This window comes from Chlorella variabilis (genome assembly GCF_000147415.1).
Source record: "Chlorella variabilis unplaced genomic scaffold CHLNCscaffold_2, whole genome shotgun sequence".
Taxonomy (NCBI): domain Eukaryota; kingdom Viridiplantae; phylum Chlorophyta; class Trebouxiophyceae; order Chlorellales; family Chlorellaceae; genus Chlorella; species Chlorella variabilis.
In genome coordinates this window covers 1,249,347-1,262,617 of record NW_005435086.1, presented here as the reverse complement: position 1 = coordinate 1,262,617, position 13,271 = coordinate 1,249,347, and the positions used below count along the sequence as shown (strand labels likewise).

Sequence of the window (13,271 nt, the reverse complement as noted above, 5' to 3'; positions counted from 1 at the left end):
CTCTCCCCCGCAGCTGCCGCCCGCTGCCATCCCGCCCCCGCCATGCCCTGTCCCTTTCCTGGACAGGTAGAACATCCGGCCTGTCCATGTTAGCGTGAATCCATGGTCGCACAACTTGCCCCTGGGCATGGCAATGAACCCCCATGACCCCCCTGTTGGTGGCGCCGCTGGGCTCTCATGTGTCTCTTCGACCCGCCTGGCGGCAACAGGGTGGCCAGGTCCCCTGGTGCTCAGGCACTTGCGCTGGCGCCGTGGTTCAGCGAAACGTAACAGAACGGCCAGCCGTGGCGAATTTGCCCTACGGTACAGGTCAGAAAGAGGACCTTTCGTTGTGGCTCTGGCAGCGGGCCGGCAGTTGACCAGAAAACGTGACTCGAATTCGACTCTCCAGAGTGTTCAACCACCCACCCAAAAGCTCTCCACTCTTTCGCACCACACACACGCTCTGCAAGCCCAAGCCCACTTCCCTGCCCCTTGCACCAGCCTGCCATCTCCCCCGAGCATCCTTCCGCTACAAACGCTCCAACCAGTGGTTTCCGGCCTTGCGCAGCGGCTATGGTCCGCGTGATCCTCCATCGGCCCCTAGTGGAGGGTGCGGCGGGGCCTCCGGCGGCCGCATTTGGGCCCCGCACCTCTTGCGCGTTCGAGTCCCGGCGGGAAGGCCCCTTCCCCCTTCCCCCAGCCCTGTTTGCTCTGGACGAGGACCGGCAAGAGCATGCTGCACAGCAGCCGCCCGCAGCTCCTGCGGTTGAGTCGACCAGCCCCACGGCGGCGGCGGTGGCGGCCCTCCTGCGCCCGAGCGGCGAGGACCACCCGGTGAGTCGGCTGCTGCAAGCCCCAGCAGCTGCTGCTGGTGCCCGCTGGCTGCTGGGACCAAGCAGCATGGGGTTTGATGCCTGGATGGCTCCCCTGGTGTTTGGCTACCTTTGGTCTTTGGCGGAGCGGCAAGCGCCCTTGCTCGCCGTCGTGTGCGGTCACATCCCCACACCTCCAGCAGCCGCCGCGTTTTTGTCCCAGCCAGTCGCCTGCATCGCTCCCACGCCTGCTCCAGGTCTGCTCTGCGGTGGTAATGGCAGCACAGGCCAGCAGCAGCAGCTTGGAGGCCACCGCACAGATGCTGGCCCGCCTGGGCTACACTGTGCGGCTGCACACCTCGGCCGGCGGCAGCATCTACCAGCTGAAGCACACCTACATCACCGCTGCGCGCAACACGGCCAGCGGTGAGCGCACCTCGCACACGCCATGCCATGACCACTGCACCTGGCAGTACTGCCGCTGCTCCCAACCCTTCTCGTACCGCATGAGCTCACGAGCTGCCCTTTGTGCACCCGCAGGCGAGCCCGCCGAGTGGATCATCGACCCCAGCTTTGCCTCGGCCTTTGCCGTCGCCTGCCCCACCCCGCGCTATGCACGCATCCTGGGCGCGGTGCCGCCGGTGCTGGTGGCGCCGCTGCCGCGCCTGGTGCGCGCGCTGCTGCTGCTGGGCGCCGAGCTGGCGCGCTGCTTCGAGGAGCAGGGCATCCCGCTGCCGCCCTGGCGCCGCGTGGATGCGTATGCAACCAAGTATGATGCCGTCAGCTCGGTGCCAGTACACCCCATTGGAGGCGTGGCCCCACAAGCAGCCAAGGAGGCGGCAGCGACAGCAGCAGGCGCACCCCGTGCAGCAGCGCCGCAGGTGGCCGCGGCGGCCGCGGCGCGCAAGCAGCAGCGCGACCGGCAGCAGCTGGAGGGCGTGCAGCTGCGCCTGGCGCGGCTGGGGCTGCTGCAGCAGCAGGCTCCCGCCTCGCCGGCATCCTCCTGCGGCGCCTCCCCCTGTGGCAGCGATGCTGGCGTGCTCGGCGAGTCGCCCAGCAGCGTGCTGGCTGCCAGCCAGGCAATGCGGGGCAGCGGCGCATCTGCCCGCGTCGTGGGCTTTGCGGCCGCAGCCGAGTGCCCGCCCTGCCGCTGGCGGCCCAAGAACTCGCAGACGTCGCGGCGGCCAGCGGGCCTGCTAGGCTGGCGGCTGCAGCGGCGCGACGTGGCGGCATCGGCCGCCTGATGACCACTGCCGGGCCAAATGGCCAGCCACAAGGTTGCAACAGGTGGCACCTACGCACTCTTTTGTCTCACCAGCACGTCTTGTGCCACCCGTGTTCCTTGTGAGCTCCACCTACATTTCTGCTCCCCCTTCCCTCTGTCCGCTTCCTGCTCGTTGGGGCGTAGCTTACTCTTTCCGCATTGCTCCGCCCTATCGCCTTTTGATCCGCGATCGCCGCCTGTCCATCCATCGAACTGATCAGCACTTGGTTTTGCCGCCAGTTTTCCGAGAACACACGAATTCTTTGCCAATGCCTTCCCCAATTTCCATGTAAATGAAGCAAAGTGATAAGGATCCACACATTCACAGAGTGGGCACTGGCAGAGATGTTACTTCTGCTAAAACAAACTTCCGGATGCGAGGAGGGCGTGCTCCCGCCTCCCGCTGGGGCCGCTGCGCTGTGCTGCCCATCCAAATTTCGTTCGCGTGGTTGAGCCCGAGGGAGCCCCCTGCTCGTCTGCTGGGCATGCAGCAACAGTCCATTGATCAATCAGCAGCCTTTCAAATGGGCACTCCAGACGCCTTGCGCCTGTCTCGCCTGGACCGGCTCATCAACCAGCTGGGCGAGCACCAGCTGAGCATCAGGCAGCAGGTGGGTGCCTGGCAGAACGCTGCTGAATGGCGGCCGAGGACACCAAAACAAAGCTGTCGGCCCTGCCTGCCGCGCTTGTTGCAGGGCACCTCCGTGACCGACCTGGATGAGAGAATGAAGGGTCTCGAGAGCGACCTGCAGGCGGTGTTGCCCCTGCGTGTGAGTGGAACACCGCCGCCGTCAGGGCCGCCATCTCTTGGCCGACGATGCTGCAATGCTGGCCTGCGCATCGCCCTCACAGTCTGTGTGGCTGACACTGCAGGGGGTGGATGTGCATGGTGAGCTGACGGCTGCACGGGCCTCCATCGATAAGCTGGCCAAGCAGGTGGCCCTCCTGAGCCGCGACCAAGAGGTGCGGCTGTGCACAGGCAAGGGTGCCTACCGGCTGATTGCTGCTGCCATGCTTTCACTTGATGTGCTGCCGAGCCAGCAGCAGAGCCAACTTTGGAGCGTGTTGCAGTGTGCCACAGTCCTGCTGCCATTTCCTGAGGCAATGCCGAGATGCTGTTGCCCCACACCCAACACGCGTCTGTGCGGCTGTGGTGCTGGTGAGCGCAGGAGGGCCGCATCCAGGCGGAGATACGGCTGCAGCAGGTGGAAGCACGGCAGGCGGACGCGGAGCGCCAGCTGGCGGCGCTGGCGGCGGCGACGGAGGCGGCGGCGGCCGACTCGGCGGCGGCGGTGGAGGAGCTGCGGCAGGCCACCAAGGGCATGCTGTCTGAAGTGATCGGCCGCATCGCAGACCAGTTTGATGTGCTGCAGGCGGCTCTGGAAGAGGCCATCGGCGGCAGGGCGGCGGCGGCGGAGGAGCGGGCGGCGACGGCAGCGGCGGTGACTCGGCAGCTCGACGAGCAGCGCACGTGGCTGCAGGAGCGGGCCGACGGGCTGCAGCAGCAGCTGGAGGCGTGGCTGGAGGCGGGTGCTGCGGCTGCCGCCGCTGCTGCGGAGCAGGAGCAGCAGCGGGTGCGGGAGCAGCTGGGTGCGGTGCAGGCGGCGGCGCAGCAGGAGGCTGTCGACCTCCGCACCGACATGGATGTGGCGCAGCAGCAGCTGGAGGAGGCGCGGCAGCGGCAGGCCGCGCAGGCGGAGCAGTTGGAGCAGCAGGCGCAGCAGCTGGCGGCCGTGGCAGCGGCGCAGGAGCGGGCGGCAGCGGCCCTGGATGCCACGCAGCAGCAGGTGGCGGCGGCGCAGAGCACCCGCGAGGCCGAGCAGCAGGCAGGCGCGGCGGCGGCGGCGGCGCTGCAGGAGCGGGTGGCCGCTCTGGGCGAGGAGCAGGCTGCGGCAGCGGCGGCGCAGGCCAGCGCGGAGGGCCTGCTGCGGCAGGCGCTGACGGTGTGGCAGCAGGGCATCCAGCAGCAGTTCTCGGGGCTGGAGGCGCGGCTGGCGGGGCAGGTCGCGGCAGCGCAGGCGGCGCAGGAGCAGGTGGCGGGGCGGTTTGAGGAGTACAAGGGGTATGTGAAGCGGCTGCGCCGGCAGGTGGCTGAGGCACGTGCGGAGCAAGGTGCGCTAGTTCGGGCTGGAACCTGCGACCTGCGCCCGCATGCCAGACGGCGGCAGCGGTCTGCACCCTGCTGTGCTGCCCACCACCTCTACCGTCAGTCGGCTGGTCACTCAACCCAGGCAATGTTGGCACCCCACCGTCACTGCTAAGTGCCGGCCTGCCCCCCGCCCCCTCTGCAGAGTCCAACAGCGCCCACATCGCGGCTGTGCGCCAGACATTCGACGGCACTCAGTCCAAGATGTTTGGCGTGAACGCAGAGGCGGCAGCGCTGGGCGGCGCGCTGCTGGAGACCACGGCGGCGGCGGCGGCGGCGGGCACCGCGCTGCGCCAGCACGCGCTGCCACAGCACGTGCTGTGAGGCGGCCCGCGCCGCCATCCGCGCGGTGGAGGTGCACGCCAGCTGTTGCCTGTCCAGAGGGATTGAAAATGCGCACAGGCATGTGCGCACGTGTTGCGCCCCACCACCTCTGTTTCTAGCCACCTGTGTTTCTGGCCACCTGTTGTTGACTGACCGACTCGCACGCTGCGGCTGAGACCACCCGTTGACCGACCGCCCATGCCTCAGCATGCACCCATGCTCGTTTTGCTCATGTGATCATGTGCCTTCACTTAAAGCCAGCTCCCACAGCTCGAGGTACTCGCTGCGCTGGTACTGGATGGCCCGCGGGATGCTGCCCACATCCAGCCGCCAACCCACCAAAGGCAAGGGGGGCTGGGCGTCTGCCGGCCCCAGCCCGCCTGGGGTGCCCCGCTGCGACTCTATACTAGCAGCAGGCAGCGGCGCTCCGGCTGCTGCTGGGCACTGCCCCGGCCGCTGCGTCGCCCTGAACAGCGTCCTCCAGAAGTCGTACGACGGCGCACGTGCCTCCAGGTCAGCCAAGGTGAAGTTGACGCGGCGCTCCAGGGCTACCAAGAGGCGCAGCGAGCGGCCGTGCCGCGCGGCGTACCGCATGAGCAGCACCGCGCTGCGGGGAAGGCGGGGGCGGGCGGGTGCGAATGGGCGCAGGTGACGGAGAGCAGCCACCAAAGGCCGGCTGGCTGGTCCACGACTCAGCGACTGGCACAGCAGCAGGCGATCAGCTGCTACAAGACTGATCATGGAGTGACGGGAGGGTGGCTGTCCTCTCTCCTCTCACCAGCGCATGAATGCCTGCGTCAGCACATCATCGTAGATGCAGTCTGCAGCCAGCACCACATCCAGCTGCTGCAGCTCTGCCAGGTCTCCAGGCTGCCAGCTGAACCCAGAGCTGCTGGCGCCCGAGCGCTCCCACCCAGGGCTGTGCGGTGCCGAAGCCGTGTCGCTGGTGCCTGCTGGGAGCAGCCAGTCTGGCGGATCCAGCCAGTCGAGCTGCCGCACATGCACCGCCTGCTGCTGCTGCTGCTGCTGCTGCTGCTGGCGGTTGACGTTGTTGCGGCAGTTGGCTAGCACGTCAGCCCCGACATCTGTGAGCGCAAGGGATTTGCACAACACAGCATGCACAACACATGAGCAGTGCTCCGGCGGCCTAGCAGTTGCGGCCTGGCAGCGCTGGCCGCACGGCAGGCAGGCAGCCGAGAGGGAGCAGGCTCACCTGTCAGATAAACGCAGCGAGCCAGCCTGGCCATCACCAGCCCGGCCAGCCCGGGTCCTGCCCCTAGCTCCAGAGCGACGCAGCCGGCCAGGGTGGAGGCCGCCGCCTCGTGTAGCATGTAGTCTGCCAGCAGCAGGGCGCCGTGCCACACCTGCAGCCCCACGCGGCTGAGCGGTGTGGCCATGGCGTGCTGTATGCGCGCCAGCTCCCCGCCGTCTGCAGTGATGAAGGTGGTCGCCGTGCCCTGCCCCGCCGCTGGGCGCAGACACTCCATGTGGACCTCGCTGAGGAACACCTCGGCGTCCTGCTGCCGCAGCCGCTGCTGCTCGTCGTCCTCGCCCTGCTGCGGGGGGCGGCAGTGGCGGCAGCGTTGTAATGGCCAGGTGTGCTGCATCAACACCGTATCATCGCCATTGAGTTACCCTGGTCCTCCGCTGCAGAATCAGGTCGCCATCTTCGTCGACTTGCTCCATTCCGCAGTGAGGGACTGTCGTGAAGCTATCAATAATGCGTCGATACCTGCCATGCGTCCCCAAATGCCAGAGGAACCCAGAGAGCAGAAGGCCGGCCTGGCGGTGGAGGACACGTGGGATTTTTCTTCGAGGGGCCCTCCCCCTCCTGAGCCTTTGTCAGTCTCGTGTTCAACGCCTAGAGCTTGGGCAGATAGCCGGCCTCGTCAGTCAACGCCCTTGGGCTACCCACTCCTGCCCTAGCTCCGGAGGCTATGCGGCAAGGGTCCTGAGCTAGCTGTTCAACTCTGGCATGGACCCCTCGATGCGGCTTAGAGCAGCGGGCTGGAGCAGCGAGTGGCCAGGCCCCGCACGGCAACAGATGCACCTGTGCCCGGCGGCAACGGGCCTGTGCCCGACGGCAACGGGATGTAGAAGGCTTGCACAGAGGTACGAAACGCCGCGGCGACCCAAGGCCCGCCAGGCCCAACCACCCAACCTCGCCGCCAGTGCCGCCGGGGGTGCTGCCGCTCCAGGCTGCACATCGCGCTCTGCTGTGCTGCCCGCTGCGCGCACCGCAAATGCTGCTGCACTGCTGCACCAGCAGCTGGCGATGTCAGCCTGCACCGCCTCGCCTGTTGCAGGCGACGACCTCGCCCTGCAGCCTGCTCCGCGGTGGCCGAGCAGGATGCGGCGGGCAGGGCGGCGAGCCGCAGCACCGTGCTGCGGCCCCAGAAGTCCAACATCAGCGACGCCAACTTCCCGGTGGATGCCGAGGGGCGCACCTACCACCTGGGCACCAAGCGCGGCGAGGTGGCCAACCGCATCCTGTCGGTGGGGTCCGAGAAGCGGGCGCTCATGCTGGCTGAATACCTGGAGCCCGTGGCGCCCGGGCGCGGCCTCTTCATGCTGGAGAGCAGCCGCGGCTTCCTCACCATCACAGGTGCGCCGCTCGTGGGGCGTGGGGGGACAACGGTTTGCAGCCATGCCAAGGCGTGTATTGGACACCGGGCAGCAGCTCCCATCCTGGTTGCTTGGTTGTGGCCTCTGAACTCAGCTGGCCGCCTTTCTTGGTTGCTGACTTGAGCTTCCTTTGCCTGCTGCATCCTGCCTGCCTGCCTACCTGGGTGTTGTGCAGGGCGCTACACAGGTGCCCCGGTGTCCATCATCGTGACGCACATGGGCATGGCTAATGCCGACTTTGTTGTGCGCGAGAACAGGCACGCTGCTGCCCTGCACGCAGCCTCCTCCTGCGCTGATGCTGATGCTGACGATTACAGCCGGGGGTTTGCTGATGGCGGCGTGACGCATGGGCACGCCGGGCTCAGCTGGGGCATGGCACACATGAGCCGCTGGGCGTGCCTGCTCGATTCCGGAATGCCGTGCCTGCCGGCTGCCGTGCAGGGCGGTGGTGGAGGGAGAGATGGCCATTGTGCGGCTGGGCACGTGCGGCGCACTGCAGCCGCCGGCGCATCTTGGTTCCTTTGTGGTGGCAGACCCAGGGGCCATCCTGATCAGGTGGGCTGGCAGTTGGGCTGCAGGCAGGCCCGCAGCCCTGCTCCCCGCTGTGCCGAGCTGCGTCGCCGAGCTGCACACACGGCGTGCCCAACCACCTGGCCTGCCTGCCTGCCTGCCACGCTGCACGTGCTGCCCCCTTGCAGGCGCAACCCCGACGCCTTCACGCCCGAGGGCGAGGAGGGCGGGCTGGTGCCGTACACCTTCAGCCGCCCCATCCCATCCGACCCCGCGCTGTCGCTGGCGCTGGAGCAGGAGGCGGTGCGGCTGCTGGGGCCCGAGGGCGTGTGCCGCGGCCTCAACGCCACCGCAGACTCGTTCTACAGCAGCCAGGGCAGGTGCGGCGGGGGTGGGGGGAGGTGTGAGCCGCGAGCTGCCTCCCTGCCCGCCAGCCTGCCGCTGCTGCCGGCAAGCCCTGTGCCGGCCCTGCACACACACACACGCGCACACGCGCCTGCAGGCGCACCGGCTGGTTTGAGGACCGCAACGAGACGCTGCTGGCAGACCTGCTGTGCTGCTACCCCGAGGCGGTGACCCTGGAGATGGAGACGGCCATGCTGCTGGACCTGGCGCGGTGCAGCCGGGGCAGCATCCGCGCCGCCGCGGGCGTCATCGCGCTGGCCGACAGGGCCAGCAACCACTTCCTGGCTGCCGAGCGCACGGAGCAGCTGGAGCGGGCGACGGGGCAGGCGTGCCTGGCGGCGCTGGCGCGCACGCCGCTGGACGACGACTGGGGCCCACACAACGGCAGCGGGCCGCCCGTCTGGGCCAGCTGAGTGTGGCTGGCCGCCGGGCAGTCGGTGTGCATGCCCTATGCATGCTGCTCCCACGCCTGCCACTCAGTCAGAGTCTCTGCACTGGTATCTGGGCACGCTCTGGCCCACAATTTTGTGCGCTCCCATTTTGACCCAGCACCGCCCCCTTGCGCTCTCTGTCCACATTGGAACCGCGCCTGTATCATATCCTCCCTCATGCTTGCCTGCGCGGTGTGTCCATGCCTCCTGGACCGCCCTATCCCAGGCCTATTTTTCCATCCCCCTTGCTCCCCGATCGCCGTTGTATCTGCACTGCCACCCACATTTCATGCTGCTCCGCACAGCTTCCCTCAGCTGAGTTCACATGCCAACATTATCAACACAAGTATGTGCGGCGATTGCGCAATAATCAGCAGTCTTCAGAAAAATAAGTCAGCGGGTCGCAGAGGCCGCATGCTGGCGGCCAAGAGAAACAATGATCGGCCAGGCAGAACAGGCAGCGGGGGCGCTCTCATGCGTTGCGACAACGGCACGCCAGCAGCAGCCTGGTCGTTCACGCCTTGGGCAGCGTCACCGGCTCTCCGTCCCACTCCACCCCCAGCTCCGACAGCTTCAGGTGAGACTCCACATAGTCCGAAAAGAATGCGTCCTGGTCTTCGAGGTACTTCTCGGCAAAGGGCCTGCAGGCACGCGGGCACACACGGAGCACGGTGTGGAGGGTCTGCGGAGGGACGACGGATCGTGGGCTGGCCGGCTGGGCGGGCTGGAACGGGCTGGCCCTGGGCATCAAAGCGAAGCACCGCTGTCATAATCCTGATCCAGGCTGCCTGCCAGCGCAAAGCGCAGCTCATCCGGCATGTGTCAGTGAGTCGGCGCTCACTTGAACCCCTCGTCCTCAAACAGGCACGCGTCGGTGGGCAGCACCAGCAGCTCCTCGTCGATCTGCTCCTTGATGTCCTTGAAGTACGAGTTGTCAAACCTGGAGGGGGGCACACAGGAGGGCCACACAGCATGCACATATGTGTTGAGTGGGTGGCGCTGATGAGTGCCTGTGGCAGCAGCCAGTGAATGCGGGCGGCGGGGAGGGAGGGGTGGCGCCGGCTGTGCACTCACTGCAGCCACTGGACGGTCCAGGAGGAGCCCCCCGGCGCCCCCGGCCCCTCCTTGGTGTACTTGGTGGACTCCTTGCCAAAGCCGCTGCGCTCGGGGCGGGCGCGCCCCAGCGTGTGGGCCCCGCTCAGCGCCACAATGTCCTTGTCCGTGAGGCCCATGCGGTGGAACACGTTGCGCAGGTGCTGCGGGGTGGGCAGGCGAGCAGGCAGGCAGGAGAGGGAGACAGCAGGGGTGGGCCATCACAGCAGCGGTGGGGTTGTTCATTTCACTGATGGGAGGCCGACAGGGCCTCCCCACCTGCCCCAGAGCTGCCGCTCACTGCATGCTCCAGAGGGTGGGGCACCAGCAGCGTCAGCCCACCTGCGCGGGAGTGGGCGCCTCGTCAGGGAAAGGCGCAGCGGCCGCGGGCAGCCGGCCGTCGGGCGTGCAGTGCTCCTCGCTCTCTGCATCCTTGCGGCCCAGCCTCAGCGGGATGAAGGGCCCGCCCGCGGCCTCCACCGCCACCACGCTGGCCAGCTGGATCAGGTCTGCCCAGCCCAGATCCGGGAACTTCTTCTGGATGGGCTTGATGAGGTTCATGGCGATGGTGAGACCGTTGTTGGCGCCGTGGCTCATCTCCTGCAGGCGGGCAACGCAGGCGCGCCGCGCACATGCACCTGAGCTTCGTTTCTGCACCTGCTGCGGCACCACCATTGGCAGCCCCCATGCACAGGGTGCCCCGTCTGAAAAGACTTGCCGGCTTGAAGCGGATGCTGGCGGTGGCGCCGCCGGCGCGCGGCCAGGGCAGCTCCTGGGCTGCCTCCACGCTGTAGGTGCCCGAGTCGTGCCACGCAAGGCGGATGAGGATGGGCTGCGTGGCAGGGAGGCGGGGAGGCACGGTGCGTACAATCAAGCCCACAGAGGAGAGAGAAACCGACCAAGCGAGGCAAATGCAGCAGCGGCAAGTCCTGGAGAAGCTGGGGGGCCGGTGGCTTCCGATGGCGGCGGTGGCGTCAAGCCGTGGCGGCGGAGCTCGGCGTGGGACCGACAGCCGCAGCTCCCCCCGGATCGATGATCCCGACCCTTGTGGTGCTCAAAGCTGCGTGCTTTGCGCAGTGCAAGCTGCACAGACAACCCCTGCCAAACCCCACTTCTCTCTCACGTTGCTGTGCGTCTTGGCGATCATGTCTTTGATGGCCTGGCGAGCGCCCTGGATGGTCTCGAGGCTGGGAGCCACGGCGCACACCCGCAAGCGGCAAAGGCGCCGGGGGGATGGGCGCGTCGCGAACGTTGAACGCACAGACATGAGCTTAGCCTGAGTCGCCATGGTGCTTGCGAGAAGAAGAAGAAGAAGAATTGGGCCGCCGACAATAACAGATCGCTATTCCTGTGGCGCTGGGTGACAGTGCCACATGTCGGCGGCGGGATGATGTGATGTGATGCCGGGTGAGTCTCACACCATGCGTGTTTGCCACAGTTACAGGATGCCAGATGGATTAGAGATGGAGCGGATGCGAACAGAGGAAGAGAACAGAACAAAAATATCATCAATGGTCACACGGTCAGCATTCTCGGGGACGGCATGCAGGCTCTGCCTGCTTTGCCTCATGCCGGCACACTCGCGGCCTCCTTCATGTACGCAATGAACTGCAGCAGAACCAACACAAACACGTCCCTCAGGGGGGAGGGAGAGAGCGGAGCGTGGAGACCACGTGTACAAGCAGAGCGCCGCAGCTGGCAGGCTGGCTGGCCATGCACGAGGGCACCCAAGCGTGCATGCCGGCATGTACCTGGCTGAAGGCCACGTCGCTGTCGTGGGGTCCGGGGGAGGCCTCCGGGTGGCTCTGCACCGTCATGGCCTTCAGGCCGGGGTGCACCATGCCGGCACAGGTGCCGTCGTTCAGGTTGATCAGGCTGATCTGCAGGGGAGGGAGGCGATGGGGAGGAGGGGGTGGCAGCCAAGGAAGTGAGAGCAGCGGGTGGAGGCGCTGGCGGTGGTGTTGGCGGGTGGGGGTGGGTTGGGAGAGGGTCACCCCACCACGAGGCCCGCTGCTGCGCAACCCCCTCTCGCTCTGCCAGGCCAGCGCCACCCACCTCGACCTCAGGCGGCAGCGTGGCGGGGTCCACCGCAAAGTTGTGGTTCTGGGCGCTGATCTCGATGCGGCCTGCATGGCAGGGGAAAGGAGGGGGTCAGGACGCACAGGGTCACGGCAGGGGGTGAGTTGGCAGCTCGCTCAGCAACAGCAGCAGCGGCAGAAACGCATCAGCCCAGCCCCTGGGACGCCACATGCCCGCGATACACACCCCCCAGCCGGCAGGCAAGGCGTGGCGGCGTGGCGGGCATGCGGCGCACCGGTGGGGGTGTGCCGCAGCGGGTGGTTGCCGCCGTGGTGCCCAAACTTGAGCTTGAAGGTCTTGCCGCCAAAGGCCTGGCCCAGGACCTGGTGGCCCATGCAGATGCCAAACACGGGCTTCTTGCCCAGGATCTGCTTGGCGTTCTCCACCGCGTACGGCACAGCAGACGGGTCGCCCTGCAGGGAGGGGGCAGTGCGGGGGGGGCGCCAGGAGGCAGGCAGCAGCGGATGGTCAAAAGAAGAGGCAGGCCTCTGGGGGAGGGCCGTGGCCACGCACTCGCCCACCCATGCCTCAAGACACCACCCCATTATGGGCCCAGCCAAGGCCACGCCCAGCTCCGCTGCGGGACGCGCCGCACGACGCGGCGCCAGCGCCAGGCCAGGCCAGGGCGTCAGCCCAGGCCAGCCCCAGGCCAGCCCAGCCATCCGCAGCGCCCTCCTCCCCCCGCAAGCGCAGCGGCTGCTGCTGTGTCCCCTGGCTCACCGGGCCGTTGGAGAAGAAGACGCCGTCTGGGTCCATGGCCAGCACCTTGTCTGCCGGGTAGTCGGCGGGGACGACGGTGACGGAGCATCCAAAGGAGGTGAGGCGGCGCAGGATGTTGAGCTTGATGCCGTAGTCGTAGGCAACCACCTTGAGCTTCTTCCCACCCGCGGCCTTGGCTGCGGCGGGCAGGGGCCGGGGAAGGGCGCGGCGAGCGCTGGTTGGCCGGGGCGGCGGCGCACGGCCGGGCTGGCTGGCTGCGACGGCAGCACACCAGGAGCAGCGCAAGCGAGGCGCAGGCCCAGGGCGGGGCCTCGCTGCGGGCGGGCTCACCCTCGGGCGCAAACTCCCACTCCTCTCCCGTGGGGTCCTGCCACTCGTACGGCTCCGAGCAGGTCACCTCCTTGATCAGGTCCTTGCCCACAATGGTCCACGCCTTGGTCTGGGCCACCAGGTCCTCGTCTGCGGGGCGGGGTGGCAGGGAGGCAGGCAGGGCGTGGGAGGGAGGGGGGCGTGCGCCTGGGGAGCATGGGAGGCACACGGCTGGGCAGCCAGAGCAGGTGCCGGGCCGGAAGAGGGCGCCTGGCTGCGCCCCGGGCCCGGCCCCGGGCCCGGCCTGGCGCAGGGGCAGGCGCGGGCGCCTCACCGCTGATGGAGGCGTCTGTGCAGATGACGCCGTTGAGGCAGCCGTCCACGCGCAGGCGGCGGGTGATGGCGCGCGTGTCCACCCCCGCAATGCCCATCACCTGCGGCGCAGCGGGCGGAACGCAGCGCGGCAGGCTGAGGCTGCGCGCGTGTGCGCCCCGCTCGGCACCTCTCCCCTCCCCGTCGCCTCTCCCGACGCTGCAACGCACCGCGCTGCGCTGCGCCGCGCTGTGCTGCGC

The 13,271-nt window shown here is 67.9% G+C and overlaps 6 protein-coding genes across 6 annotated transcripts in view; 3 read left to right on the top strand and 3 right to left on the bottom strand.

Annotated features, from left to right (window-relative positions):
- Nucleotides 1-555: 555 nt before the first annotated feature.
- On the top strand, nucleotides 556-2,038 carry CHLNCDRAFT_137872 (hypothetical protein; the record flags this gene model as incomplete). Its single annotated transcript, XM_005851428.1, has 4 exons — nucleotides 556-592; nucleotides 683-816; nucleotides 1,052-1,220; nucleotides 1,335-2,038. 4 exons carry the CDS (start codon nucleotides 556-558, stop codon nucleotides 2,036-2,038), a joined length of 1,044 nt encoding a protein of 347 aa, XP_005851490.1.
- Nucleotides 2,039-2,582: 544 nt separating this feature from the next.
- Nucleotides 2,583-4,528, top strand: CHLNCDRAFT_137871 (hypothetical protein; the record flags this gene model as incomplete). The annotated part of the gene is made up of 5 exons (XM_005851427.1): nucleotides 2,583-2,669; nucleotides 2,754-2,828; nucleotides 2,932-3,021; nucleotides 3,228-4,170; nucleotides 4,350-4,528. The coding sequence occupies 5 exons, from the start codon at nucleotides 2,583-2,585 to the stop codon at nucleotides 4,526-4,528; spliced, it is 1,374 nt and encodes a 457-aa protein (XP_005851489.1).
- Nucleotides 4,529-4,765: 237 nt separating this feature from the next.
- CHLNCDRAFT_137870 (hypothetical protein) lies at nucleotides 4,766-6,214 on the bottom strand (the record flags this gene model as incomplete). The annotated part of the gene is made up of 4 exons (XM_005851135.1): nucleotides 4,766-5,135; nucleotides 5,307-5,613; nucleotides 5,742-6,084; nucleotides 6,164-6,214. 4 exons carry the CDS (start codon nucleotides 6,212-6,214, stop codon nucleotides 4,766-4,768), a joined length of 1,071 nt encoding a protein of 356 aa, XP_005851197.1.
- Nucleotides 6,215-6,277: 63 nt separating this feature from the next.
- On the top strand, nucleotides 6,278-8,481 carry CHLNCDRAFT_137869 (hypothetical protein; the record flags this gene model as incomplete). The annotated part of the gene is made up of 6 exons (XM_005851426.1): nucleotides 6,278-6,327; nucleotides 6,835-7,133; nucleotides 7,329-7,476; nucleotides 7,595-7,708; nucleotides 7,852-8,043; nucleotides 8,166-8,481. The coding sequence occupies 6 exons, from the start codon at nucleotides 6,278-6,280 to the stop codon at nucleotides 8,479-8,481; spliced, it is 1,119 nt and encodes a 372-aa protein (XP_005851488.1).
- A 532-nt stretch (nucleotides 8,482-9,013) lies between these two features.
- CHLNCDRAFT_19036 (hypothetical protein) lies at nucleotides 9,014-10,426 on the bottom strand (the record flags this gene model as incomplete). The annotated part of the gene is made up of 5 exons (XM_005851134.1): nucleotides 9,014-9,140; nucleotides 9,341-9,439; nucleotides 9,574-9,755; nucleotides 9,934-10,183; nucleotides 10,284-10,426. Coding segments are annotated over 5 exons (801 nt in total), but the record flags the coding sequence as incomplete, so codon positions are not given.
- Nucleotides 10,427-11,228: 802 nt separating this feature from the next.
- Nucleotides 11,229-13,271, bottom strand: part of CHLNCDRAFT_18988 (hypothetical protein) — a gene marked incomplete at both ends in the record, with an annotated part of 2,970 nt that continues 927 nt past the window's right edge. The window contains 6 exons of the mRNA XM_005851133.1: nucleotides 11,229-11,471; nucleotides 11,647-11,717; nucleotides 11,906-12,083; nucleotides 12,391-12,566; nucleotides 12,721-12,849; nucleotides 13,034-13,133. Of these exons, the coding sequence (XP_005851195.1) occupies nucleotides 11,229-11,471; nucleotides 11,647-11,717; nucleotides 11,906-12,083; nucleotides 12,391-12,566; nucleotides 12,721-12,849; nucleotides 13,034-13,133 (897 nt within the window). The remainder of the gene's footprint in view (nucleotides 11,472-11,646; nucleotides 11,718-11,905; nucleotides 12,084-12,390; nucleotides 12,567-12,720; nucleotides 12,850-13,033; nucleotides 13,134-13,271) is intronic.